The sequence below is a fragment of the Amblyomma americanum genome, chromosome 3 (genome assembly GCF_052857255.1).
Source record: "Amblyomma americanum isolate KBUSLIRL-KWMA chromosome 3, ASM5285725v1, whole genome shotgun sequence".
In the NCBI taxonomy this organism is placed as follows: domain Eukaryota; kingdom Metazoa; phylum Arthropoda; class Arachnida; order Ixodida; family Ixodidae; genus Amblyomma; species Amblyomma americanum.
Genome location: NC_135499.1, coordinates 198,953,241 through 198,980,690, shown reverse-complemented (window position 1 = coordinate 198,980,690; position 27,450 = coordinate 198,953,241). Strand labels below are relative to the sequence as shown.

General features: G+C 48.3%; 1 protein-coding gene across 1 annotated transcript in view; it reads left to right on the top strand.

The window, feature by feature from the left end:
* The window catches only part of LOC144123577 (uncharacterized), a 40,356-nt gene extending 13,264 nt beyond the window's left edge, over positions 1-27,092 (top strand). Inside the window, exons 2-7 of the mRNA XM_077656390.1 lie at positions 2,894-3,111; positions 7,753-7,952; positions 9,437-9,673; positions 20,436-20,717; positions 22,562-22,677; positions 23,564-27,092. Of these exons, the coding sequence (XP_077512516.1) occupies positions 2,904-3,111; positions 7,753-7,952; positions 9,437-9,673; positions 20,436-20,717; positions 22,562-22,654 (1,020 nt within the window). The 5' untranslated portion in view covers positions 2,894-2,903 and the 3' untranslated portion in view covers positions 22,655-22,677; positions 23,564-27,092. The remainder of the gene's footprint in view (positions 1-2,893; positions 3,112-7,752; positions 7,953-9,436; positions 9,674-20,435; positions 20,718-22,561; positions 22,678-23,563) is intronic.
* The last annotated feature ends 358 nt before the right edge of the window (positions 27,093-27,450 follow it).

Sequence of the window (27,450 nt, the reverse complement as noted above, 5' to 3'; positions counted from 1 at the left end):
TTTCGACGAAGCAAATCCACAAAATATGTCGCACGAATAGGACACGAACATCGAGAATAACGTACGGAGGGGAGTTAAGCCGATCTTCGCGACCTCCTCAAGAGTCACACACAAGTCTGCCCCTGACCTGCACCAAGTATAGTATTGAGGCGTGCTTTTACTGATCTTCGTTTCCTCAAGTACTATACGAAGCCGCACGACCATGCTGAGAGGTCGTGTGTTTCACCAGTCAAAGGCACCGCGACGTCCTTTATCACTGTACACAGACACAAGATCACTGACTATGTAAACAGCTGGCGCCTTGCTGGTGCTTTGGCAACACCGAGAACGCAAAGCCGCCCGTCCGACCCAAGACAAAACAGAGCCGCCGAGGCAAATCTGCATCATTCTTTTCTACGAAGGGCACTCGCGGCGAGTGGTGACTATACGTTTAGCAAAGTCTCATTTACGTTCCAGATATATCTTGCCTTCATGAAATCCTGCTGGCTTAGCACCAGCTGGACTCGGACTTCTACACTCTAAAGAGTAATACACCGATATGGGAGTAAAAAGGGAGTAAACTGTCCTTTAGCACACTCCCTTTTATTAAAAAGAGTGCGCTAGAAGACGAATTACTCCTTTTTTGCTCCTTTAGAGTGCACGCGCACTACAAATGCTTTAATGGGCAGCAGTAGAAAAGGAGGCATATTCCTCTACATGCAAAGCACAGGCGAGCTGGAAAAAAACCATCACACATTTTACGAACTAAATGTAACAAGAATGGCGAGAAAGAGATTCGCACGGCTCAGCAGCCCCCGAACGGCGGCAGATGACGGTCGAAATTCGGCTTGAAAGAGTTCGGCGAAGCGTTGCGATACTGTTTACAGTAAACGTGAACAAAATCGGCTGCTCTGATCAAATTCCTGTACGGTTACTATGGTGGAAGCCTCGGTTTAGAGCATGGATTCAAATACAGCGGAGTTTTAACCGTAATAACAATCGGCGTCATACAGCATCAGCAACGATGAAAAATCTACATAAGCCACATGTTGCACTGGCGTGCCACGACACACAGCTGTGGTTTTGTGGGTAATCTTCAGTTGAGGTATAAACCACCTTTCGCTTTTACTTAGCTTTTACTTTACCCTTATGCAGTGAATGCATTGAAGTAAGCTTCAATGCACTGAAGTAAGCTTCAGTGATTTAAAGCGTTTAAACGTATGCAAATTTTAAGTTTTGCTCTGAATTGTGCCTCGCGCCAATCGGTTCACATTCTTCAGTTTTGTTGACATATCGTGCATTTCTAGATTTCTAAATGGCGTGGGTGCCGACCTCCTGGGAAAATACAATCTAACACACGGGCAGATTTATGGGTCACTCATGCAGGGGGCGTGGTCCTATCTGAACCATTGTATTTCCTGGACATTTTTCGCTGAAAAACATGGGATTCAGCATAATTTTCGCATGTAAAACTTCTCGCATGTAAAACTTTTCGCATGCGAAACGCAGCCGCTGCGGTCGGGTTCGAACCCGGGAGCTCCGAATCAGTAGCCGAGCGCCCTAACCACTGAGCCACCGCGGCGGGTCAAGAGCAAGATGTAGGCCAAGGCATATTCCTGACTTGTGACTCATGCAGCAGACAAGGGAATGGAAAGAGGTGCTCGTTATGACGTATACATCACGGAAGCCAACCGTCACCGAAGAGCATAGGGGACGTCTTTTTCTTCTCTGATTTGTGGTTTTCATCAGTGGGAGATTAATAAAAGCAGAAAAAAACCACATGACACTGGTAGGATCCGAACCCACGACCTTCAAATTTCGCGTCTGGTGGTTTACCAACTGAGCTACGGCGAAAGATGCCCAATCTTCTGCTTTCGGCGGTATTTATGTTGTGTGTGACCGAACCTTGAGAGTGTTCATCAGCGCCACCCTCGTCTATAGCGGCGGACGTGGTACTATTACTGTGAAAAAAAAAAAAGGCGACCCTTTGCTCCTCGGTTTCGGTGACTGTTGACTTCCCTCATATTGCGACTCGATCATTTGTCCCGCCGCGGTGGCTCAGTGGTTAGGGCGCTCGACTACTGATCCGGAGTTCCCGGGTTCGAACCCGACCGCGGCGACTGCGTTTTTATGGAGAAAAAACGCTAAGGCGCCCGTGTGCTGTGCGATGTCAGTGCACGTTAAAGATCCCCAGGTGGTCGAAATTATTCCGGAGCCCTCCACTACGGCGCCCCTTTCTTCCTTTCTTATTTCACTCCGTCCTTTATCCCTTCCCTAACGGCGCGGTTCAGGTGCCCAACGATATACGAGACAGATACCGCGCCATTTCCTTTACCCCAAAACCAATTATTAATTATTAATGACTCGATCATAAATCACGGCTCCTTGAACACCCCCCTCTTCCGCTGCCTCCGTCGAAGGAAACATGGCTGTCGCTATTACCGGGTGAAGCTTTTGTTAACGGCCGGTCTCGAGAGGAGCACCCCCCCTTGAGACCGGTTGTTTCTTGGCGTCCACGCTCCCTCCCCAGTGCATTTTGCGCATCCATGTCGGCGTGGCCGTCCGCCGGCAGTTACCGGCATCGGCGTTCGGGGTGAAGGCTGCCACATGGCTCCGGTGCCCGTCAGGGCTGGCAACGCACCGGCTCCCCTCCGACGGCTGTGAAGCCTTTCCGGTAGTGGAGTCCTCTGCTGCTCGTCTGCCATTCCGATCTTGACAGCAGCGCGCCACAACAGAACCTCGCTTTTTACCGTAACTAATCAAGGCGTATCGCGTGTTAATTAATCACTTTGCTAAGTCTCGGTTAAATCTCCAGGAGTCATATCTGTAGCCTAAGGCTGCGCTCTAGTGGATAATTTAAATCTACTCTACCTCGGAAATTCCGCTGAATATACTGGATGAAATCATACCGCAGCGCTCGCCCGATGGACGTGAGGCGGGCCTTGCATCATCACCACCATCAGCAGCAGCAGCAGCAGCCCGCAGCCGCCCCGGTCTCCGCAGCAGCAGAGCCGTGGCAGATGCGCAGCCCAATGGCCGACCTGCACGGGGGCCGACAGCGGGCCCTCGAGTTCAGTCTCCAGCTGCTCAAGTACTCGTACAACGCGGGACTGCAGCAGCAGACGAACGAAGGTGAGGCCCCCCCTCTACGCACGAAATGCATGCCAACAGGTACTGACACCAAGGAGTGCGTAGAGTACAGCTAGACGCTGGACTTTTTGCTTTTAGGCCGAACAACGCAGATAGAAGTGCTTTTCGAAACTCGATTTTAACCGAGGAACGTCAGTATCCCTGACATGCGCGTCACAGGTGCTTGTCGGCTGTTGAGTAAGAGTTGTGTGCAGTCAAAAGAGAAAATAATATGGTACGGAAGGCAGGAGCGTGGCGAGACGATGTTAGCACAGGATTAAACTGCACATTTGCGCATTTTGGGGCAATGTTCCGATACCTAACACGCCTCTGGAGACCGGGAGGCTACACTTCTCGCCAAAACGGCGTCCGCTACCGTGGCGCTGTCATCACCCGCGTACGGCAAATACTGCGATTTGCCTGACATTTCTGTAATCTTAACTTCCGCTTTCCACAAGCGCAGCTGTATGTACGAACATATGTGCGTTAGTTACAAGTTAATCGACTGCTAGTGCTAAAAAAAAAAGGCCAAACACAGTCGAAGTGACTTTTTACCACAAGAATACCGCATTATATCGCCGAAAAAACCGGTACTTCATTCACAGAGAATAATATTCGCAAAAAAAAAATCACAAACTGCATTTTAAAATAAACATCGGCTTGGACCACACCAATGCCTGCGGTATTATATATATGAATAAAAACAAAATTCTGCTGAATTTTCAAAAAATAAAGATCTAAACTTATAACCCTAATAGGTGGTTTGACGAGAGCAATGGGTTATGTATGCAATGACATCACATCAAATCTCACTCCTTTATTTCTTTGAACACCCCATTTGGAGTGTTATGCAAGTGTATATTGCTCGAATAAATAGCTGTTTGCTAATTGCATTAGTAGCAATAACAGCGTGTCGGACTACGGCAACTGAAAGTGCACGGCGGTGTATAAAGCAGTTGCTTAAAAAAAACCGTGATTTGTGAGTGCCACACCATTGAGCTTACATGGTTAATGCTTTTCACAACTCTGCTTCTTCTTCACTACCATCCACATGGGCAGCGATTTTGCTTTCTTTTCCTGAACAACGGCTTTGTATTGTGAAACGATCCACAGCAGCCTCAAAATCGCAGCAGAGAAATTTGAGCACAACTCTGGCTGTATCAAGTGAATTCAGCTGTGCGAGCATTATGACTAATACCGCACTGCGTTGCGTTGCAAATGCTCAGGGACTGGTGCTGCCCATGCAAGAGCGTTGCTTCGCGCGGCATCCTTTGCGGCTTGTCTGAGGACAAATTCCAGCGCCGTCCGGTCCTCCGACCGCCGCCGCCGCTGCCTCGTGCCTCCAGAGGCGGAGTCCGTGACGTCACGGCTTCTCTCTCTCTTCGCCACATCTCTCGCGCCGCTTGTTGCCACAGCGACAGAGCCGGCGTAGTCGTAGCAACGGCCCCTCCGCCTCCACTCATTGGTTAGGGCAGGCGCCCTTTCTCTCTCTGCTCTTTTTCCGTGCGGAGGCGAAACACTCAGAACAAAAAATAAGCGCCAGACAAAGCTCATTATGTCTCGTTCGCGACAGGCGCTGGAAGCATAATACAGTTTCAAAAGCAGGCGAGAACAGCGGAGGGTTTTAGTTGAGCGCATTTCAGTTTGAGTCAGATTCTGATGGTTCCGGTTGGTCACGCGGAAATAGATTATTGATCTTAAGACCGCCGATTAAGATGTGTGGCTCTAGCCAGCGGCACTAGCTCGAGAATCGGCTATGCCCTCGCCTCAACTCAAAAACGAAGCGCCAGATGCCCCACGAAGGAGACCCTCCAGCCAATGGCGTCGACTGAGTCTTGTGACGTGATGGTGAATCCCCTTAGACTTGCTTGCGTGACACCACAGGGGGTGGCAAATTAAAGGGCATTAAAGACGGCTTAATCAGATTAACGATGATTGCATGCAATCCGGTCGCCACCATTAGCTGGACGGCCTCCTTTGAGGGCAATCTGTCGCTTCGTCCTAGAGCCGTATCCGACTATATATAGCTGATAAATGCATTGGTTATCAACACAAAATAAGTACCGCAGTTACTAGATAGTAATCGCTTTTTTTAAACACTTAAATATGCATAAAGCCGAAAATAGCGCTGCCATCGCAATTGATGAACTGCCTCACAACACGTTCAAAGTGAACTTTTGATACGTTTGGTTTGCTCAAGGGGTGAATTGACGTCAAGAGGTAAAAATGGTACCTGACGCAGGCAGTTCTTGAACACTGTTTCCATTTCTTGACGTCACTTCTGAAATGGCTGCTTGCGAACTAATGGCTATTAAAGAGAGTAAAACCCAACCAACGCGTGTACGTGTGAGACAGGATTAGGGGTATCTGACATGGAATCACGAACGGTTATGGTTTCATGCTGTAGAATGCAGTTGATTCCAGGAATCAGCCTGAAGCATATATAAGATTACTGCAAACATAGCGTTGAGCATTTTTGGTTGCGACGAGGTAAACAGAATCACACTGCATTCAGTAATATATTCCTAATAAAAAGCAAGAAGGAAAAAAATCAACTGCGAATATACCGCGAAAGAAAGCGCTTATGACATACATTCTTTAAAATTTGCCGCATGACGTCCAGTATTCTGAACGAAAAAAAAAATGTAAGATAGATCAGGGACCTAGAAATAAATGTTACAGGTTGCTTCATGGATTTTTGTGTGGTCTTTTTGCGGACTTTAGTCGCAAAGATGAGGTTCAACAGGGTTTTTCTTCGTAAAATTTCTTGCATGAGGGAAATGGGGGGGGGGGGGGGGTGCACTTGGGGTTCACAATGAAGCTCTAAGTGTGGGGTTCGAACCAGCTGCTCCATGAGTATCGCAGTTTTGTTTCCTTAGACCGTTAGACCGGCCCGGCTTGTGTTCTAACTGGTAGCCTCTCACGCTGCGTGTTTGAAATCGTCGTCTTGCACATCGCTCATACAGTCAAGTTGCGCCGCAAATGTTTGCTAAGGCCGCTGAAGAGCGGGCAAGGTAGATGTACACTGGTAGCGAAGGCTCCATAGACGCCCATTGGTCCAAAAAATGGCGGCTCGTGGGCACTCCAGTGCCCCCTGGATTTTGGGGGGCAAACTACGCAAACGTGACGTAGAATGACGTCACGCATACATATGCTTTGGCGCGAATTATAAAGCGGTCTTTCTGTAGAATCCGCGTTTTCGAGCCCGTACCTCTCGAAGGTTGCTGCCTTTCAGCGCGCCCCAACCTTTGCCAGTCAAATGTGCTCGCCTTGTGTGTTCGAGTTCCTGCTAGTTATGGCCTTGTTAATGTGAAATTGGGAACGCAATGAAAGCGACTGGTAAAGGAGGGGCAGCATAGAAAGGCAGCAACACTTCCAGACACTGGCGTGGCCGGGTTAGCCGGGTATCGAAACAAGGCCTGCAAAGACGCGCTGTAATGCACCGCACACTTATGAATAGGGGGCAGGTCAAGAGTGTTGCAAAAATACAAAATTTGCCAGGTTTTAATAAAATGACTTACCTCTTTCATAAAACAAGGTGCTAATATATTTTTTTTTCTATTGGCAGATTACATTCCAATTTTGTAGCTTTATCATTTCTTTATATGAGTGTTTTGCCCCCCATCCTCTGGTTGTGCTGCAGTCGCGCTAAACCACTTTTCGGCCCAGCCTTCGCCACCACTATAAATCCGCCTTGGAGCGGGCGCGCTGTGGCGCGTCAAACAGGAAAAGCACTGAACGACGCTGAGAGCAATGCCCAGCAATAAAAAAAAAATATGCAACAGCAGAACGCGGGGGTACGTAAAGCCTAAAAAGCGGTGAAGGAAGCCAAGTGCGCTGTCCAGTTAAGAAAAGCGAGTGTTGGCGGAGGCTCTTCAAGCCACGGAAGGAGCAGGGAAGCCATGCACCCTGCCTAATTGGACATCACTGCGGCTACCCACCCGCATTGGAGGAATGCGAAAGCATTGACGCCTCATCGACACTCGTCGCCTCTCTTTGAGTCCATTGACGTTTGCTTGTAATGAATTAACGAATTATTCTATGCCAATCAAATGTTTTGTTCGATTATGTATCACTCATCAAACCCCTTTCAATCCATTTCAAACTTTATTTTCAGTTCTTTGCCTATTTTCCACTATTTTGCCGTCCACGGCTGTTTTCAGGTCCACTCACTATATCGACCTCCGGGCTATTTCGAAGTTTTTTGACATTATTGGCTCTAATTAGTTAACTAACCATCCTACTGACATCAATTTTTTTGCGGATCATCCTCACATCGTCCTCCATCGATCACAACCATTCCTTTGATGCCATCTCTTCTTAGAACGTCACAGTCGCTGGGGGACACGTTTCGGTGGCACGCTTTGGTGACACGACCCCGTCGACATAGCGTAGAAATGCTTTCGCATTAATAAAAACAAGTGTGAGAAGGCGGGGGCGCATTCAGCAGCGAAAAGACCGCCAATACCCCAGTGCGGATCCTCCCACCGCCCTCTTACACACTACCGCGCCGTTCCTGCGATGCATTTCATGCTTACATCTACTTTTGACGACGAAACAGACGGCAGTCTTTCTTCCAGTGCAAATGCGCCTGGCGACCCCGACGAAACTTCCAACTTTCGCATCATTTTCCCCCCCGCGCAGCCGTCAAGGCGGCCGACCTGGAGACACTAAAGCCAGCGGTGGAGCCCCCTTCGCAGGGTCACACGACGCTGCAAGTGCTGGAGGCCGCCACGCGGCCGCTGGGTTCGGCCGTGGCACCTGTGCAGGCCAATCCGCACTCGATGGGTCTGCCAGGGCACCTCCAGCAACCGCCCCAGCATCACCAGCAGCAGCAACACTCGGTGAGGCGTTCTTACCTCAGTGCCCGGACACCTCCCCGTTCTCACAGCTGGTGGCCCGAACCTGTTCTGATGTCTAGACGACGGACTCGGCATTCCCTGGTGCACAATGTTTCTGATTAATGCTGCTGTGCTCGAAGTCAATGGGGGGCGGATTGTATCGGCGTCCCTCAATATATGCGCATTATCTGAGCCCCTGTCTGTCCTTTCCATCTTTTTCGTTTCTTCATACTCCTCCCAATACAGGGTAGTCAGCCGATCATGGGTACGATTAACCTCTCTTCCTTTTCATGCGTGCTTTCTTCCATTCTTCCCTCTTATTTATCCTTCCTTTTTTTTCTGTTGGGCGAAAAAAAATCAAATGGGCCTCCGCCTCAAGAATTGGCCTAGCAGCCATCAGTTTTCTCCGAGGTTGTCAGTTTGCTTTCTGCACCTGCAAACAGCGCAGAATTGATCATTCGCACGGAAGATACTCATAGTGCTCTGCAACGTAATGGACCCATTCCGTGATTGTTAGGTTATCTGTCCTTTGGCACTGCATTATGCGACCCTTAAGTGAAGCGGACGGTTCATCATTCAAACAGAGCACAGTGCTTGAACCTGGATATCAGTGTTTAATAGATGCGAGTGGTGTCGTACTATAGGAGCAATGTACCTTTGCTGCCCGGTGTCATGATTGTGCACGCAACGTTTCAAGCATTTCCTTCAGTGCGTCTAGCGCTGTTGTCACCAAGGCGGTGGTGCAGGCTGCATTTGAAATTCCTGCTAGACAAGACGGTAGGGCCATGTAGTGTGCAGAAAAAAAAAAATCGGTTTTCAAGAAAAATCAATAAAAATGGACGTCACAAGCTCTTTTTTCTCTGACACCTCCAAATGCTTTGTTAAAGAACACTTTAGCTAAGTTTTCGTTGCGGAAACAGCTTCGGATGATAAAGAAAATAATGAATTGAGCATAAATGTATTTGATAGAAGAATAATGCTGCAATTTCGCGAGCATGGATGCGTCCGACGAGCGCGAATTCGTGAAGTTTTTGAGCCATTCACGTTGTTTTTGTTAACTAGGGGGTACTAAATATACGCACACAAATTTTCGGATTTGTCCCGACAGTACAACATTATTAAAACGGGCGCAGACGTTTCCCACGCCATGAAGCAGGCGAGGTGCTGACTAGTTGGGGAAAAAAATAAAACAGAACAAAAAATGTATGCCCTAGTCATGTCGGCCTGCAGTTATGCATGGAAGCTGACTGCCCCCCCCCCCCCCCTCCCCACGGGAGGCAGTTGAACTGCCAGCGTTATTCACAGCAAGGAGGCAGAGCGTTTCTTTCCGGGAGGAATCCAGATGCGCAGTCTGTTTGCAAGCTTGACACGCGTGTTCGAATTCCGGTCCAAAGTCACTGCCCGTGCATCCGGGCAGGGTCCGTAGACGGTAGCGAAAGCGCAGTAAGCGGGCGCAGGTAAGCAGAGAACGTGGCGCCTCTCCGCAGGGCTCGTCGGGGCCCGTGGCCGGTCAGCCCCCTCCTCCTCCTCCGCAGCAGCACCCTCCTCACGGCGGGTCGCAGCACGGCGGAGAAAAGCCGGCCAAGCAGAAGCGACACCGGACCCGGTTCACGCCGGCGCAGCTCCAGGAGCTGGAGCGCTCCTTCTCCAAGACCCACTACCCGGACATCTTCATGCGCGAGGAGCTGGCCTTGAGGATCGGACTCACGGAGTCGCGCGTGCAGGTGCGTTACAGCACACGTGAGCCGATCGGTGTTGACGACACTCGCAAGAAGAAAGTGCTCGCGGCAAGGCATGACCCAGTTCGGGTGTCCGCTAGCTCTGGCACTTGCATGAGACGCCTCTTAGGTCAAGAATCTTAAGCCGAGGAAATTGTTTAAGCCCGTGTGCTGTGCGATGTCAGTGCACGTTAAAAATCCCCAGGTGGTCGAAATTATTCCGGAGCCCTCCACTACGGCACCTCTTCTTCCTTTCTTCTTTCCCTCCTTTATCCCTTCCCTTACGGCGCGGTTCAGGTGTCCAACGTACGATATATATGAGACAGATACTGCGCCATTTCCTTTCCCCCAAAACCAATTATTATTATTATTATTATTATTATTATTATTATTATTATTATTATTATTATTATTATTATTATTATTATTATTATTATTATTATTAATAAATTGTTGAAAAAACGATGGCGCACGAAACTTGAGCGCCTAGCTTGACTGCCAAGAAGGGCGTGGAAGAGTGCGCAGCGCTGTTAGCTGCTCACGCCCGGCGCTCGCGCGCTGGAAAAGCTGGCATCACTATTGATAGTCTTGTTGACTCCTTCATATCCCCATTTTTCTCTGTGTGTGTTTATGTGCGTGCGCGAACGTGCGTCGGTGTGCCCTTGTAACCATTTCTTCCTCATGTGAACCGACAATAGGAAGGTTGCGTCTTGTGCTCTGGAATAGCTCCTAGCGCTATCCTTTAGAGCAGTGATGCACATTCATGGGGTGAGACGGGCCAGTAGGGGTGCGCGGAAAGAGATCTTAATCCCTGCAATAAATCACTGTATAGGTATCAAGCATTATATGCTTTTGACCAGAGTAGCGGATGACCTCAGTGACAGCAGAATGAATGGACCAACTTCGAATGCATGGCCGTTGGGAGTGCATCGACATGATATAAGCTGACAAACATGCTTTGTGGTCTGCACGCATTGTCCGAACAGCCATTAACCCGTTATCTATGATGCGTTTAAAGGGTAGCAAGAAATCGAAAAAAAAATGCTGTGCGAGGACTATATGCAACCAAATATTCAGCAAGAAAGCTCTTGTCAATATTGAAATTCACAGAAAAGTTTGCTACGAGTTGTCAGGAGGATTACTTTATACAAATGCTGCGTGTTATCAATAAATTCTGATCTCTGATTCCAAATATTGTTCATACACCTAAATATTCTAGTTATTTGTGCTGGGTAAACATCTTCCCTCGTTATTGCGAACCACTTTTAGAACTTTCGAGGTGGCTGAGTGGTTATGGCGCTCGGCTGCTGGCCCGAAAGACGCGGGTTCGATCCCGGCCCCGGCGGTCGAATTTCGATAGAGGCGAAATTCTAGAGGCTCGTGTACTGTGCGATCTCAGTGCACGCTAAAGAACCACAGGCGGTCGAAATTTCTGGAGCCCTTCACTACGGCGTCTCTCATAGCCTGAGTCGCTTTGGGACTATAAACCCCCATAAACTAAATTAAACTGTTTTCGTTTTTAAACTTTCGAGGTGAATGTCAAGTTTTCTTCATAAATATTGAAAAGAATTTCAAGGTGGCTAGAAGCGATATTGTTTCATTTCTTTGCATAGTTTTTATCAGTTTAATAATATAAACGCACTAGAACTGCCATATATAAATGTGCTGTTTATTTGCACTAGCACAATATTATTTGGCGCGTTCATAAATTTACGTATTGCCGACTGAAAACAGCCCCCATGAAGGAGAATTCAGCAGTGACCAACTGTCTCCATGCCCCTTTCTTGTATCACGAGACGACGCTGTGCTTCGTTCTCTTGCACATTTCCACTCATGTGCGCATGCCGGTGCTTGAACAGCACGGTCACCATGTCAGAGTTGACCGCCATATAAATAATTGAGTGTGGGGCGAGGTTCAAGAATGCTCCTCGTTATATTGCCGGCCACACAGGAGAGCGAGAGAAGCGGTTTTGCTTTGCGTAGATAGAGCGTAGGAAGGCTGCAAACAGTGTTTGTTTTCGGTTGTATCAGTACGTACGGGAGCCAAATCATTGCCACTCGTATAGCAAATGCAAAAAAAAAAGACTGCGAGTCCACTATCAGCTGCCGAAAAATCTAGCTGTAAAAAAAAAGCAAGACAGCGTAAGATAAAACACCGATTCCTCTAATATTAAAGGAAAAAACGCTGGTTTTTAAATAATACATGAGCGAAATTTCTGCCACATTCGCTCTTGGAGGCAGAAGTGAATGCGGATCCCTAAGCAGTGATCCATCCATTAACGCGGGAGATAATCGGATGTAGTGGTAACTCTGGTATCTTATATTACTGTCTCCGTCATTAATAGTCTACCACTTTCACATGGCGTTTGTCAGCGGCATTCCTGAAGCGCATTTATGAAATAAACTACAGTTTGCTTGAGCGTGTTTGCGTGTTCAAGAACATTCGTTTTCTTAGCCGCCTTTAAACGCACGGTAAGAGAGCTAATCATTCTTTATCTGTTGTTTTCCCATTTATGCTTTTGTCGCCTGCCCCCCAAGAGTGACCCATAAATCCGACCCTGTCTCCAAATGATACAAGAACATGCTTGCAGGCTAGTTGGTGCATATTTAGGTCGAACTATTAGCACAGAATGAGTTGTTAGTAGCGCCGTGTCCCGTCTGCTTCGTTTCTGTTGTCCTTGTAACTCTGTGCTAACATTCCGACGTGCAAATGATGTACCTGAGCAATACCCTTTACCCTCCCCCACCGTCGTACGATTGGTCCTTTAAGCATGCTTCTTTCGTACGTTGGCTTCGAATATTTCTTGCAAATATGCTTCGCCCATTGTAACCACCACCTGCCTTCTGCACTGTCTGACGCGAACTGTCTGTAAGAGCCACGCGTGTCACACTGTTCAGTTACAAAAATTCGCAAGTTAGCGCTCACAATTACGGAACATATCGCCTGTTCAGTCGGCTGCAAGCAGCACAATCGCGTGCGCACGCAAGCAGAGCGCAGCCCCGTACGTCGACGGGGCGCGCGCCAGCCGTGTTTCCAAATCAGAGGCGCAAAGCCAAGCGGCGTGTAATCGAGCGCCAAGAGCAAATAACGCTCGGTGCGCGGACGAAGAAGCGGCCCGAATCAAGCGGCGTCGGCGGCAGCGCTCGCTAGGGGCGGCGTCATCGATCGGCCGGCGCTTGTGAGCTGCGCACGAAGCCGGGGCGTGGCCTCTCTCATCGACCGCTCCGCGTGATTGACAGTTGTCGCCGAGCTGTCACACGCGCGCCGCAGCCGCCGCCGCGAGCTCCGTCCCGGCTCGCAGGCTGGGTGAGCCTTCTCTCTCTCTCTCTCCCTACCCCCCCCCTTCTTTTTTTGTCTTGCTGAGCCTAGCTCTACGCGTGCCTTCGTAACTTACATCCGGGAGCGCTGCTTTGGAAAAACAGCGCGGCGAGGACGGAGCCTGGCAAGCACAAGAATCAGCAATTGACGGTCGGCAGTTATTCCCAGTTTTCATTTAAACATCAGAAAGGTTAACTTTGCTGGTTGAAACACCTGACAAGCTGACTGTGCTGAAGAAAGGAAGCAGTCCAGAATACTAGAGAAGAGTTGTATATTCAACAAACACAGAGAACAATGCACAGAGAGGAGTCTGTTTATGAAACCCTATACTGCTGTGTAACGCAGCTAGGATTAATTAACAATGCACTATGGCATTTCGTGCATTAAATGCAATTTTGCGCATAATTCCGGGATTTACATGGGACGTTTTCGCTAATGTCTTGGTAGTAGACTCATTCAGCGTAGCTTTTTGTACGTAAAAGAATGCGAAAACTCGTCGTCTGCCATACGATGAAATTTCAGGCGAAAACCTTCATACACCTTCCTTACGCCTTCGTTAGCCGCCCGAATCTCCTCCTGCTATCGCTTCCTATTGTGCACATTGAATCTGTCTTGAATACGTATTATACCCGTGCCACACGGGCAAATTTAATGTCATTAAGTGCTTACTGCCTTAGGTCTTAATGGCATTCGCGCGGTGCCACACGCATAAATTAAATGGCATTAGCCTTACTGCCATTCGCGATCTAGTGAGTTCGCCCGTACAATGGTTACTCGCGTCCCCATTCCACACACAGGAAAGCATGCAACTTTGTTAGTAACAACTTCCTATCCAGTAGCAAGTGGTTTATTCCTGACTTTCAGTCAGATGAGGCATCTCTACTGGAGAAGGGCGCCATTTTCCAGCACCAGCACTTCTGACAGATAGTCTAGGTTTGTGTGTTGACAATCGATTTTTTGGCCACTTCTTCGATTCGTCAAGCAAGGACAGCGGCATTTTCTGCAAAATAATGTATATATTGCATTTGAACGACTTTGTTGAGATATTCTGCTCATAGCACGTTTGCATTCAGATGAAAATTTTGACTGGCTTACAGGTGTTCTCGTCATCGGGACTTTGGTGTAATGGCATTAAATGCGGATGTGTAGTGCCAACTCCGAAAATAATGATGGGTTGCGGTGTCTCGCTGACCCTCTTCCTATGACTGACTTCTCCGCCTTTGTGCACTTGCAGCTGTTGCACATTGTTCCTGATCCACGACTTTTTGCTCGTCGCTTTCGCCTCACTGTCGGAGCCAATTCATCGTCATCAACATATATGCGAAGAAAACACGGACTTTTGCACGAAAACTAGCAGTTAACACTCAAGAGCAGTCAGATTACACAGGCTAGTCAAAATGGAGCATAAAATAAGTAGGATATTCCAGAAATGTGGTCAAATTGCAGTATGCAATATAGCTATTAAGATTTGTAAGGCTAAACTATGATACAAGAAAAAAAAATGCCCATGCGTTGCTTCCTCACACGGCAGGTTTGTTTGTTTGTTTGATATTGTTGTCATTACTGAGCGGCCTTTATTCTCTCGACGTTTACAGTCCAGTTGTCCCTACCCCACTTTCGCAGGCACTTTAAGAAAAATTCTTCTCACTCAATGCTTCTTGTGTGCAAGACGCGTGCTTTTATTGATGCGCAACTGGTGACATTATTCGCCGCCGCATATACACGTAGAAACGCATTGCTTCTGCAGGTAACAGTATGTTATCGCCTTTTAACCTTTTATTTTCACCATTAAGTTTGCTTTCTATCCTTGGACCAATAGAAGGTCCTCACCACTGCATTAAAATTTCCTTCGCCAAAGTTACCTTTCGTGTCCACTTACTCTATCCTAGAAGAAGATGAATGGATACTTCTGTTCGTTCGAAGGCTTCAGCCGCTTGAGTCTTTCTTTCCTCATCTACGCTCTTGGAGACACGAGGTTTTCTAAACACGAGGTTTCGAAGACCAGATCACGCTCAGCATAGTAGTCGAACCGCGTGGCGTCCAACTAGATCCATCCCAATGCTGCTAGCAAGCTTACATCACATACCGTCGGTCGTCATTTCTTCTTTTCAGTTTTTATATTATTGCTATTTATACGGGCGGAAATGACGATTCGGCCACATATAGCAAGCAAGGCACGAGGGGATCTTCGGGAGAAATTTCACAGGCGCTGTCAAGATTCGGCATAAGCAGTAGACAACGGTCTCCTGCCTGCCTGCCCACTGAGCTCTCGGAAGCGAAAGGAAAGGGTTGTGTCGAGAGGAAAGGGTGGCGAAAAGAGGGACGAGTTTGCGGAGGAGCCAGAGGGTGGAAGCGACGTGCTCCATTAAGCGCGCGCTGGGGCCGAACGAAATAGCGCGCGCGGCCCGCGCGGGCGCGATATCATCCCCAGTTTCAAGTGCAGGCCGTGAAGAGCGCCGAAATGAGGCGGAGAGAAGACGGGCCCCCGTCCGCAGCTGTAGCGCGCGCCGCAAGAGCACCTCGCGTCGCATGTGAGGTGCTCGTTCCCAACACGCGAGTGGTTCTCGTTTCTTTTCGCCTTGCGCTTACGCGCCGCTTAGCTCGCTTGCGGCGCCACTCGGAGAGCAAGTTGGGATTGCGATGAGGAGGTGCACTTTTTGAATTCTTTTTTTTTTTTGGAAAGAGAAGTTAACAAGAAAAATGCGGCTCGAGTTTGCTGTTTCGCATGCATTTTTAAACTAGGAGGCATCCAATCTACGCAATCCCTGCTTCTGGAAAGATGCACGGTTCCGCTCCGACACGGATGCTCGGGCGTTGTGTACTTGTGCGGATTTTGTGCGCGACGTCGCGTTTTCTGGGGGAATTACTGCTCCGCGATAAAGGGCTGGTGGATTGCGGAAAGCGGACATAATGTGTTAATTGGCGTCTATCGTTTTGGAAGAGCGGTTTGTTGAGAAATACGCCTTTCGGGGGCTTATCTCCCCTAGTGTCCTTCGGTGGCATTCAAATAGAAAAGGTACCAGAGCAAATCAAAGACAAAACTCGAGTTAATACTGTTTTAGCTGAAATCAAGGTGAGAAAATGAATTTGGGCGGTCATGTCAGGCGGAGAATATCTAACTGGTGGTCTCTTACACGAACGGTGTGGATACAACGCGAGAAGGGGTGTGTAGAGGGGGACATCTGGGGGTCAAGTGCGGAGATAATATTAGGGAATTTGCTAGGAAAGGGTCACCACGGGACAGAACTGGAGATCAATGGAGAACTTTTTTTCCTGCATATGTACACTGAACGAGGTTGATGACGGCGATGATATTTCACCTTTTGTGACGTGAAAAAATTTAAGCAAGCACATATTTTTAACAGCAATAAACTGAGGCAGAGGAGTTAAATATACCTCTCTTCGAAGTTTCAATACAATAGAAAAAAACATGGCAAGAAATTTTGTTTGGACTGCAGAAAGTGGTCTTAAACAAAAATACTAATAGTGGATTTTACTGTTAATTAAACCTCAAACAAACTTCTGGTTTCTTTGATGCGTGCGCATGCTCTCATCTGTTATGAAATTACCCAATAACCAGCTACATCGTGCCTCGTAAGATGCTCTATAGTTGGCTCCTCAAACAAGCTGTTGGTTTTCGCATAGAAGCCGCGGCCGCAAAAATTGATTTGCAATCCGCATTTGTTGCTTGCTTACGAGCGTAGAGGTATTCAAGTGAGGTGTTCCTTTTTTTAAATATTTTGTTGTGGAAGAAAAACAAACTGCTCGTCAATCAAAGAACAATTTCTCACGCGTCAGCCTTCAGCTCTTCGCTGCAAAATGAACTTAATCCTTACGTATATTGTCTAAGCCTTAGCGCTGTCAGATGTCCCCACTGATATTTACTTTCGGCAGCACAGTACAGCCTTCTAAGTGCTCCCCTCGAGCTCTCTTCCTTACAGGTGCGTATCGAACTCCCATCAAGAGAAGCGGGGAAAAAAAAACATTAAGTGTGTACGCGCCTGCTCATCAAGCGCTGCTCGGAGGTCCACGCGAACACAGACAGGGACGGCGAAAGCCAAGAGACGAGCGGCTGGCAGCAGGCGGCACCTTGTGCACACTCATCGCCAGTCTTCAGTGGCGGCAGCGGGGAGGGGGGTACGCGGTGTGAGGCGAGGAAGAAAAGAAAAACAGAAGAGTGCAAGAACGGAGGGAAGCAGAGATTACTTTTTAATGGAACAGCAAAACCACATTAATATCAAATGCGGGTTCCCTGTCGCGGGCCCGACCCACGCTCCGGCGCCGCGTCCCCAGAGGACCCGCGGGCTTCGGACTCGGGATTCGGGCTCGACTCGGCTCGACTGGGAGAGACTTGGCCGCCATGCGCCCCCTAACGGTTCTCCCGGGCATACTTGGAGGAGCGTGCAGGGATGCGGAGAGACAAGTCTGGCCCGCCGAAAGAGGGGTCGGCGGGCGAGGGAGGGGAGCTCGGCATCAGGAACGCGTCCCTTCCCCCCGCCCCCTGCTCCTCCGCTTTCCTCCTGCTGACGGTTGTCACCGTCATTCTGGCCTGGCCTTTTTGGTAATTTATACTAGGTGGCCGCGGCTCTGGATACGACTTTGGCTTCGCCGAGCCCCTGGCTGCGGTCGCAGTGAGGGAGAAGAGGGCGAAAGGAGGAGGCGACTAAGGTAGAAAGGGGGAAGGAGGCGGGGACGGCAGGAGAGGCAACCGTATCTTCTTTCCGAGGTACGACCGTTGGTGGGAGTTGCGGTGGCCGAGAGAGCGGCCCGCGGTTTTTCTTTCGCCGTCAAGAACGCTAGCCTCGTTGCCGGTATTCGTTTCCTCCCGTCTCAGGAGGACGCTGCCACGTGCGTCCTTCTCCGCATCGCTACCGTGTGGTCACTGTTGCTCTGTCCTCCCGCCTCTTCTCGATATCGCGCCGTCCGGTCAGCCGTTTTCTCTTTCTGCTCCGCCTTTCGCCTCCTCTCTCTATCGCCACCCCGGCGTCGTCGGCTTGTGCTCGATCGTATATATCCTGAGGCGTTCTAGTTTCGCGTCTCTCTCTCTCTCTCTCTCTGTTTCCCCCGAGCCTGCTGCGTCGTCCTGTGTCTTTTCTTCCTGTCCAGCTGGGGGGGCTTGCCGAGGATTGCTTAGACTGTTTATTGGTCGGGCTCCGGGCTATCTTTCGCGCCGGCTGGGGTTTAGCTTGCAGAGTCGTTCCTTCCTGTGGCGACTTTCCTTCCCGCTCCGGCTGTCGCGGCCCCGCGTCCTCCTCTGTGTGTCTTTGCCGCGGCCGCAAAGTTTCATTTATTTCGGATGCTCGCGCCGACGCGCCCTTGTATGGGCGGGAGCAAGCCACTGCCCTCTTTCCTGGAACGGAAGGAATTTGTCGGCGCTGGGTGACAACAGCCCTCTCATTAAGTACGGGGACAGGGCACTGAACTTGCCGCAAAGAGTTCCCTCCTGATCTGTCGGCTCCAAGTTGTGTATTGTGTCGAGCGGAGGCTTAAGATTAAGTCTTGCTTTACGCTGGTCCCAGAGACTAGCGCATTCCTTCGGCCAATAATAGCGTTTTCTTGTGTAACGCTTTGTGCCTATACTAAATCTAGGGGAAAAAATCAGGAAAGAGGAAAAAATAATCGAGAGTCAGGACTTATAGGTTTCATTGTAAAGCTTTCCCTTTTGGTGAAAGTGATCCTCACGGCAATTTTTTTGCACTGTCTGCATGGTTAAACCCACGACCATCGCTACTTTTGCCTCTGTATATTTTTTTTATTTTTGCGCTCCGGGAACCATCATCAGGAGGAATGATTACCCAGTTATATGATAGTCGTGTCGTTCATTTGTATTGGAATTACTTTTATATGTCTGCAAGACAGCAATTGAGGCAAGAAACTATAGCCAGTAATACAATTTCTTCCCATCAACAAATTTATCAAACCATGATGAATGCGGCTCGAATGACTGTGCACTTCTGAAGAGAATCACAGAAGTAGTACTGAATTTTCCTTTAAGCATAAATTGCATATCGACTAAATGTTGCCACGATAACAATGCCAGCGCTTAGTGGGCGAAGAAATTAACTCGCACATAGCACACCCTTGCGTTGCTTCCCAGGGTCCTAAAGGTTACTTCAAACCACCTGTTTGCCGGTCTTCAGGTTAAATATCTGGCTGCCTTAGCTAAGGTTGCAACCAAGAGCCCCTTTCCTCGACGTGATCTTCCGATCGTTCATGTTTTTGCCAGCCGCCGCTACACCAAAATACGTTATGTAGCGAAATTAGTGTTTTGCTTGGGCATCGTCGGTAATATTTGAAGGTATCGACGCTACATACCGTTTTGAAAATATGGTATACGTATATGATTCACTAAGAGCCCAAGTTTTCCATCGATTTGAGTGAACAGCCCCCTATATTCTTGCGTGCGTACTTCCAGAGCTTTCTTACTTTGACTGGAACCCTCTTCTGTGGTTAGCTACTACTGAGTATGCACCACGAGAACAAAGTTGATCACAATATAAATCGTGCATTGATCCCCGCAATACCTGCCCTATAGTCGTTTTGATTCCTGAAATGGGAGGGTGACTTGTCGGTATTTTTAACAGCCTGCGCTATTTGAACGATTATCCTCTGTAGTTCTATCTCCATAACGTACATAACTGTGTTGCTCCTCTGCTTGTTTTTTTTTTTCGAGGCGCCGGTTGTCGTTAATCAGCACTCGGAAGTGGGAAACCGGGTGCGCACCACCAGCCGCCACAGATGGAGCGCGACTCGCATTCCCCCATTGTCAAGGGCGGTTCACATGCAAGCGAATTGGCCTGCAAACACAAAAAAGCGTAATATAAAAGCCTTATTTTGTCATTTCTTTTCACATTTCATTTAAATAAATATAATTCTTGCGTCTTAAGCATTAAACAGCACTTTATACAATTTATTTTTTAAACAAAAGTTCGTACGTGCGGCGTACAAACTGGCGTGGCAACGCCGGGCAGTCATTCGTTGAGATGCGGTGCTGCCGCGTCGCCGCCGCGAAAATTTCCAACTTGCCCGAACCTCGCCGCCGCGGCGGAGTTCGTGAGCGGTTCGCATGAAATAGGCATCAGCGCGCTCAGTGCGGAGGCTGTACGAAAGAGCGCGCTCCCCTCGAGACCGGCCGTGGTGGAGCAGACGCCGCTGTCCGTAGCTAATCGTCCCATTCCGCGGCGGCGGGAACCTTATGCGGGGGCAAGGGGGACAATAGCAAGGATACAGAAGGGGCGCTGCTGCCTTCCCAGAAACGGGCCGCGGCTTTTTGTATCTTTTTTTTTTTAGCAGTCGTTTTTCGAAAATAAAGACCGAGGAGGTAAGCTTTATGCTCTGAGCCCATCAGGGCCAGAAGGCGAGCCCGACTTCCACGTCGGAGCAGGAGCAAAGAGGTGAGGGCTCGGATGGGAGGAGAGCGAAATTGCTGTCGCCGCGTCGTCGTCGCAGGTGTGGTTCCAGAACCGGCGCGCCAAGTGGAAGAAGCGCAAGAAGACGAGCAGCGTGTTCCGCAGTCCGGGCGCGCTGCTTCCCTCGCACAGCCTGCCTCCATTCGGCTCGGTGGGCGCCGAGGCCGCCGCAGCGGGGCTGGCCTTCGGCTCGGCCTCGGACCCCGGCGGCCCGCCGCGCTGGGCCCCGCACGCCAGCATGCCCCAGATGGGCCACCTGGGACCCGCGCTGGCCAGGCAGCCGCCGCTCGGGCCGCCCACCTCCGTGCCGACCATCGCCCAGGTGAGCGGCCGAGCTTCGCGAGGGACGCGATCTGCTCGCGTCATTCTTGAAGACGGCACAGACATGGTGCTCGCCGCGCATACCCTGCCCGTTTGTTATCGGGCACCGCTTTGCAAGACTGACGATGTGTCATTTAGCTGATCTCTAAGCGGTAATGCAGTGACAGTCGCTGAGGAGGAGAAGCAGCTTGTGAGGAAAGCAAAGGCGTGCGAACACACCTGATCCGTGTAGTGAGGAAAGGAAATGAAGGATGGAAAAAAAGTTAAACCGCGAATTTTATGAATAAAATGGCGGCTTTTTTTTCTTTGTTTAAATTACGTTGTAGAAACACTGCTACTTTAAGTAGTAAAAGAACTAGCTTGCGAGCAAGTGTCACTACGGTGGCTTGCTTGATTTTATGCCGCGTTTCTTGCGGAAACTGATGTTACCTGCAGAGCATGAGCGCATGTCGGATCTCACTTTATGAAACTGAGCACTCGTCAGGGACTATGAGTGATCAAAAGTTCAGCAAACTGACAGGGAAATGTTTTTCAAATTATTAGTAATAAACTGCTTACTAACCAAAGCAGTGGCCTGCGGTATTCTTAAATAAATAAATAAATAAAATATTCCCTCACTTTTCGCGACTGTTAGGCACAGCGAGTCGCCGTGAATTACGTTACTGAACAGTAACGATTGGAGACTGTCACGGGTACCGGGGTTCGATGATCACGCGAGGTAATCACCGAGTCATGACAATAAGGGGAGGGGGTGACCCTTCGATGCCCGGCCTAGCCGGTAAGCAAACGTAGTGAATGGGACAGAGGCGTGTTGGGAGGTAACAACAACAAAACAACGTTTATAGAATCGATACGAGGAATACGACAGATTTTACAGAGGAGGAATGGAAATTTTACAAAACAATTACCAAGGACTGCGGAAAAACACACATCGCATTAAATACACTGAATTAAGTTATACATTTCAATAAGAGATTTTCTACAGAGATCACGACGAAGGAGCGAGTCCAACTAGCGACAGTTGAAAAGAAAGTTCAGAAGGGGATCGAACATAAACCTGACCAGGGAGCGCGGCGGCAGACAACCCACAAAGACGCAGGCTAGGCAGCTTCAAGGATGCGGTGCGGCGGCTTTCCCTTAAAGGCTTAGGTCGTTAGTGGACGAAGCACTTGGTGTAAAAAAAAAACACACACACGCAAAAACGCACTAAGTGGCTCGCATAGGGAAAGGAAGTCACGTAGGCACCCACACTTTGACACTGTATGGCCGCCATCTTGAAGTTGAAAAAGAATTTACGAATACACAAAAGCAGCTCAAGACTTTGGCAGAGCAAGCAGCACGTACGCACCCCCCCCCCCCCTCCCGTCTCCACGTGCAGTGTGAAGGAGTTGCACCACTAGAAGAAACTACCACCGAAACAGCGTGCACGTAGGCGTGCTCTTCCGTAGACACATAGAGGCTGCATCGACAAACTATGTTTATTAAACGCGGGCAGGTCAGTTTTATATAAGCATAAGTGAATTAAAAGATGCCGCCCCTTCTGTGACAGAGACAGCACATTTGCTTTTTTCCTCTGAATTTTTTTTTTTTGCCTTAAATACCTAACAAGAACTGTATTGCCAATTGCTATCATCATATGACATTGGAGTTTTTTTATAACTCTCACATTAAGTCATGTGAATCTGAGAGCACCATAAATAACACAATACACAGAAGCACCGTATATTTAGACAGTAGATGTAACAAGGAAACGAGCATTCAGTTCTCTCTTTTGCGAAGACCAAGTTAAACTTTTTTGCTTTGAGAATGAGTGCCTTACTTGAAGCTTTCCTTTCTCGATTACAGGCTGGAAATTCTTGCAGTCCATCAGACTTCGGAAACTGCTACAACTCATTACAATCCTGGAGCATGCTCGACTCCAACATGCTATGGAATTAGGGCATGTCAAGCTACATTTATAAGTGAGTAAAAAAATGTTTTCCTACATCAATATAAGACAACTCATTGCATGTCCATAAATTTGCTGAACGTAACGATGTTATATTCATACAGCAAGGATAACGTAAATTTAGCTGTGATTTTTTTAATGGCTGCTAAGCAGTCAAGAATGTTACAAGTGTCCCCACCGTTTGCAATTTTGGTGACGCTGGTGACGAAAATTGGGCGACGTTTGATGATGCTTGAAATAACTGTACACTTCAAACAAAACGGACACTTTTTGTCATTATGAATGCTGCCCAAGTATTATGAGTATATTATTCCAATACCTGTCAGGTAATTGTGGCGGCAGGCACAACAGCATACAATACGTAGAGCCCAGAAGTTTGACTCTTTCAACTACCTGGGCGTAGTTTCTTGTTCGATTTAGGGGACATGACAGTTTGATTCAAATCTGTTTATACATTCACTTCACCTCACACTTCACAAAAACTTGTGTCTCAAAATAATGGGCGATGCTTGATAATAAAATAGCACATTATCTCCAGTTTTTTTTTTTTTTCAAAAATTTGGTACCATACAAGAACACATACTACTTATATGTGTTCATAGCTTAGTTAACATATGTCTAGAAGCGCATTTACACTTAAAATATTGTTGAATAGTTTTTTTAATCGGCTTTTGTATTTAGTTGCGAAATGTGTGTCATCTATGTTGCAATTTGGCACGCTGATACTTTGTTGGTTAGCTTAATTCGCGTCACGTTCGTCTTCACCTCATAAACTTCACTCTTGCAGTGAAGTACCCTTTGCAGAGCGCTGCGTAGAGATACTTGCGGCTACGTGAGTGAAGACGACCGATCGTCATGACGCACCATCATTGATCTCCTTTCTTCTATTCCGTGTTTAGGTTCCTGCTGACATGGAAAAAAAAAGATGGAAAAGACAGCAGCATTTTTCGTGAAGCCTGTCATCCCCAAGATGCTTGTGCGCACGAAGAGCCAGGCATAAAAATGGGGTCGTACAGATGAGGAACCCACGAGTCTGAAGTCTTCGTGCGTGTGCGTGATGTGTCTGTGTGGCTGTTGCGTGCGGAGGGAAAAAGAGAAGAAAGATGACCCTGGCGAGAGACGCGGGAAGTGACTTCATATCCTGCGGTGCGAGTGGAAGAACACGTTGTGCGCCAATCGTCAAGCGGCTCCAGCTGATTTCTCGGACCGAAGAAGACATCATCGATTGTGATAGGATTGTCCTGGCAGAGCCATCGCAAGCGCCGATGGGAGACAACGGCACCTATCTGACGGCCCGTGTAAATATACTGTACCAGACACTGCGCCTTTCTTCTTGCTGTCTGTTCACTTTTGTTCCCTCCTTTTCCCTCATTCCCGGACGCCACGCCCCTGTCGTCATGGCAACCGCGAAGGATGCGGGAGTCAGCGGGTGCTCCTATTTCTATTCGCTCTTCTTCGTTTTTAGCAATACTGTTTTGCTTTTGCTTTTCTGCATGTTTGTTTCGCACCCCTGTTCGTTTGTTTTCTCATCATTGTCGCAGTACAATGCCGCCTCGCAATTCACAGCGACAAACAAACATTGAAAGCAGAGAGACCAGAGTAGGATTCAGGCGCGTGGAATGAAGCCAGCAAGCATTTAGTTTCTGGAGCATGCACAGCAGGCAGCTGGAACAATATGTTTTGGGTTGGTGCTTTCTTTCATTTTTTTTTTCGCACGCTTCCTGCGATCTCACGGCGTCGTTTTATTTCTGCGCGATTTTCTTTTTGGCGCTCGCGAGCCGAGAGCGGTTGTGCGCCGGCTTCTTTCTCGACTAACTGCTTCGCAGAGGCTCGGTTCATGGCGACCTTTGCAGAGGTTGCTATAGAGATTATCCCAAATGGCATTCTTTTGGCTGTGGCGCTGGCGTCGCGATTCTGACAAAATGATGGTATGAGGTATCGGCCTCTCCGTTATGTACCTCTCGTTATTTACGTTGAAGCGATAGGCAGAAACCTGTGTTGTATTTGTCATGGCGTCACGACCAGTGTCGGCCATCTTACGGTAGGCGAGTGGTGCTGGTTAGTTGATTTGCGCAAGTGCTTAACGCTCAATTCGTTTCCTTTAAAGAAGCATTATAAAACAACAACCTCGAAGCAAGCTTTGAGAAAACGTAGCCAGCGAAGAATACTTTAAAAAAACCAGGGGCAGCGGGGAAAACAAATCCACAAGAAGAAGACAGATAAAAAATTGGCAGCTCGGTTTCGCCAGCGCGCCGTGCCGCCGGCAGCAGTAGCTGCTCCGCACAACGTGGCTGGTCACGTGACCTACCACGTGGCGGTAGCGGCGTCGCCACGCCGTGGCTTTGCCGCCACCGTCACATGCCACCGCCACGCTGAAGGCTCGAAATGCTGCCTTAATGTTGCTATCGCTACAAAACATAGAACTGAGACTTCGTAACCTTTTTTTGTTTGCCTTGCAAGCACCCCATCAAAACAATCCCTCCCTTTTCACAGAGTGTTGTGGTTAACTCATATTACAACACTAACGAAGTAAACTATCAGCTTGCATTTTTCGTTCAAATGGTAAATAAAAACTGCTTAGAGAAAGGAGGTCAGGTGCTTGAACAATGTAACGAGGGCCACGCGGACGAACGCAGGTGTGACAGTTTCTCTTTGTATCTTTATTGCAAGCAAGCATGGAGTAGAAAAAAAAAATTGAACACGTCTCATCTGTTGTTTTCTCTCTTAATTGCAATGTGATTCGTAGTTTCTAGCCCTTACATTATCCATTTTTTGGTTCGAAAATGGGCTTCATTTCCAGAGGACCGATGAGCGCTTAAACACGTGAAAAATGTATTTCCATTTGTGCTCAAACAGTGTCGCACTGTGTAAAAGATAGTTTCTCACACTGCTCGCGAGGACAATGATAAGTGAACGGACACACAGGGTTACTTTCCATGAGTATAATACTGGACGTTGTTTGAGTCGTTGTTAAAGACTCGGGGACGCGTTGTTGATGGAATTTCATTCTTGTTTATGTAATCCTTTATTGTAAGAGAGGGGTTTGTCTGAACAATGGAATTTTAGCATTATCTCTGTCATTGCAAAAATATTTTTGCAGTCTTTAGTGCAGTGTTGACTTTTTATGTTTGATGTGATGTAGGAAGCGTTCTATACATTATTTCTTTATAACCTTCTTCTATTGTTGAAATGTTCCCTTATATGTTATTGCGCATCCTATGCTCACTTTGAGCGTTGAGTCACGGAATTAGTATTCTTTCCGCAGTGAAGGCAGAAATCAACATGCAGTAGAAAGGCCGTGTACAAGAACAGCTGCTCGTTTTGGCATGAGGCCGCTTACACAAGACAATGTTGTTTAACTGGCTGGCGGAGTAGCTGATGAAGCGGCTTCGTTCTGTTACTGATTTGTCTGCGGAACAAAATGTATCGTCGAGTTTGTCTTATTCTGTACCTTGTTATGTCATCATATGAAATTTTTATCCCCGTGTTTTCGTATGCTTGCTTTGAATTTCAGCTGTATTCCGTGCAACTGACTTTTTTTCTTTAAAAGTGTTTTGTTTTGAATGAGCTGCCGTGTCTGAACGTCACGTGCGTGGCCGGTAGAGTGCAATGTGCTTTCTTGATATCTCTAAGTTTTGGTTTCTCATTTCTAATTATGTAACCGCATGCTGTTGCGTATCGGTAATATACCAGGAATCGATATGCGTTCGACATGCGTTAAAATGGTTTTCTTCGGCGTTAGCTCGGGAACTCGGCGTGGAAGCATGGTTGTTGCAGCCAATGCGAAGGCGCAGAGCAAGTCGCCTATACTGGAACAGGAAGGCGGAGCGGTTCAGGCATAAGCTCTCCATCATTTTACATGCTCCATGCTTTTGTACGCACGAAAACAAGCTGCTGTCGCGCACGCTGTCAAAGAGGCTGAGGTACAGGATTAAGTACCAACGGCGCGGGTTCCCAGAAAAGCTAAAATGACCTTTCATTTGCTTCGCATCTTCTGCCGCCACTTTCACGCTAAGTTCACGAGTTTCCCAGGACAGTGGAAACTGCACCTGCACCCGCTTACGTTAGAGTGATTAGAGGCGTTTCCACAGACGTTCGGGTAAAGGACGAAGTGAATTTGCTGTGCTTCTTTTGTTTCACCGCTCATGTGGACCTGCGACAACAGTCATCAAAGAAGAGTGACTTTTCGCGGCTTGTGCTGCCATCTTGAACGCGTCAGCGTCGCCACTCTGTAGCATTCGTGCTCAGGAGATGACGGCGAACCTGATGCGCCTCGGCCGTCGGGTACACGGACACGGATGTTGGGGGACGACATGTGTCCGACACGTCTTTCTTATAGGGTTAAAAGTTCCTCGCCACGAGCCGACAATAAAGCAAATGCCATGTGACCCGAAAAACGGTGAACAAAGATGTCTCTTTCGTATCATCGCATTCGTTCCCTTGCTCTCTTTGACGCCGTACATGCCTGCTTACAAGAGAGTATGCGCTGTCTCATTCACACCGAGTGGTTCAGCCCGAGATGCGGGGAGGCGGTTTACTGGAATCCAGGACCAAGGCGGTTCACTGCCTGTGCTGAGGTTCAAATAATGGACATCCGCTCAACAACCACAACACCGCCCCTCCCCTGACACGACTGAGTCACGCATCGCTTGGGGAACAAGCAAAAACAACCCGCGTGCAGAATACAAGCATTGTTGCGTTCCAGTTGGACATGATACTATGCTTGCTAAGAGTCATTCGGGTCTTGCCTGGCTCCGTGTGCAGCACAAAACCAGACAACCGGTAA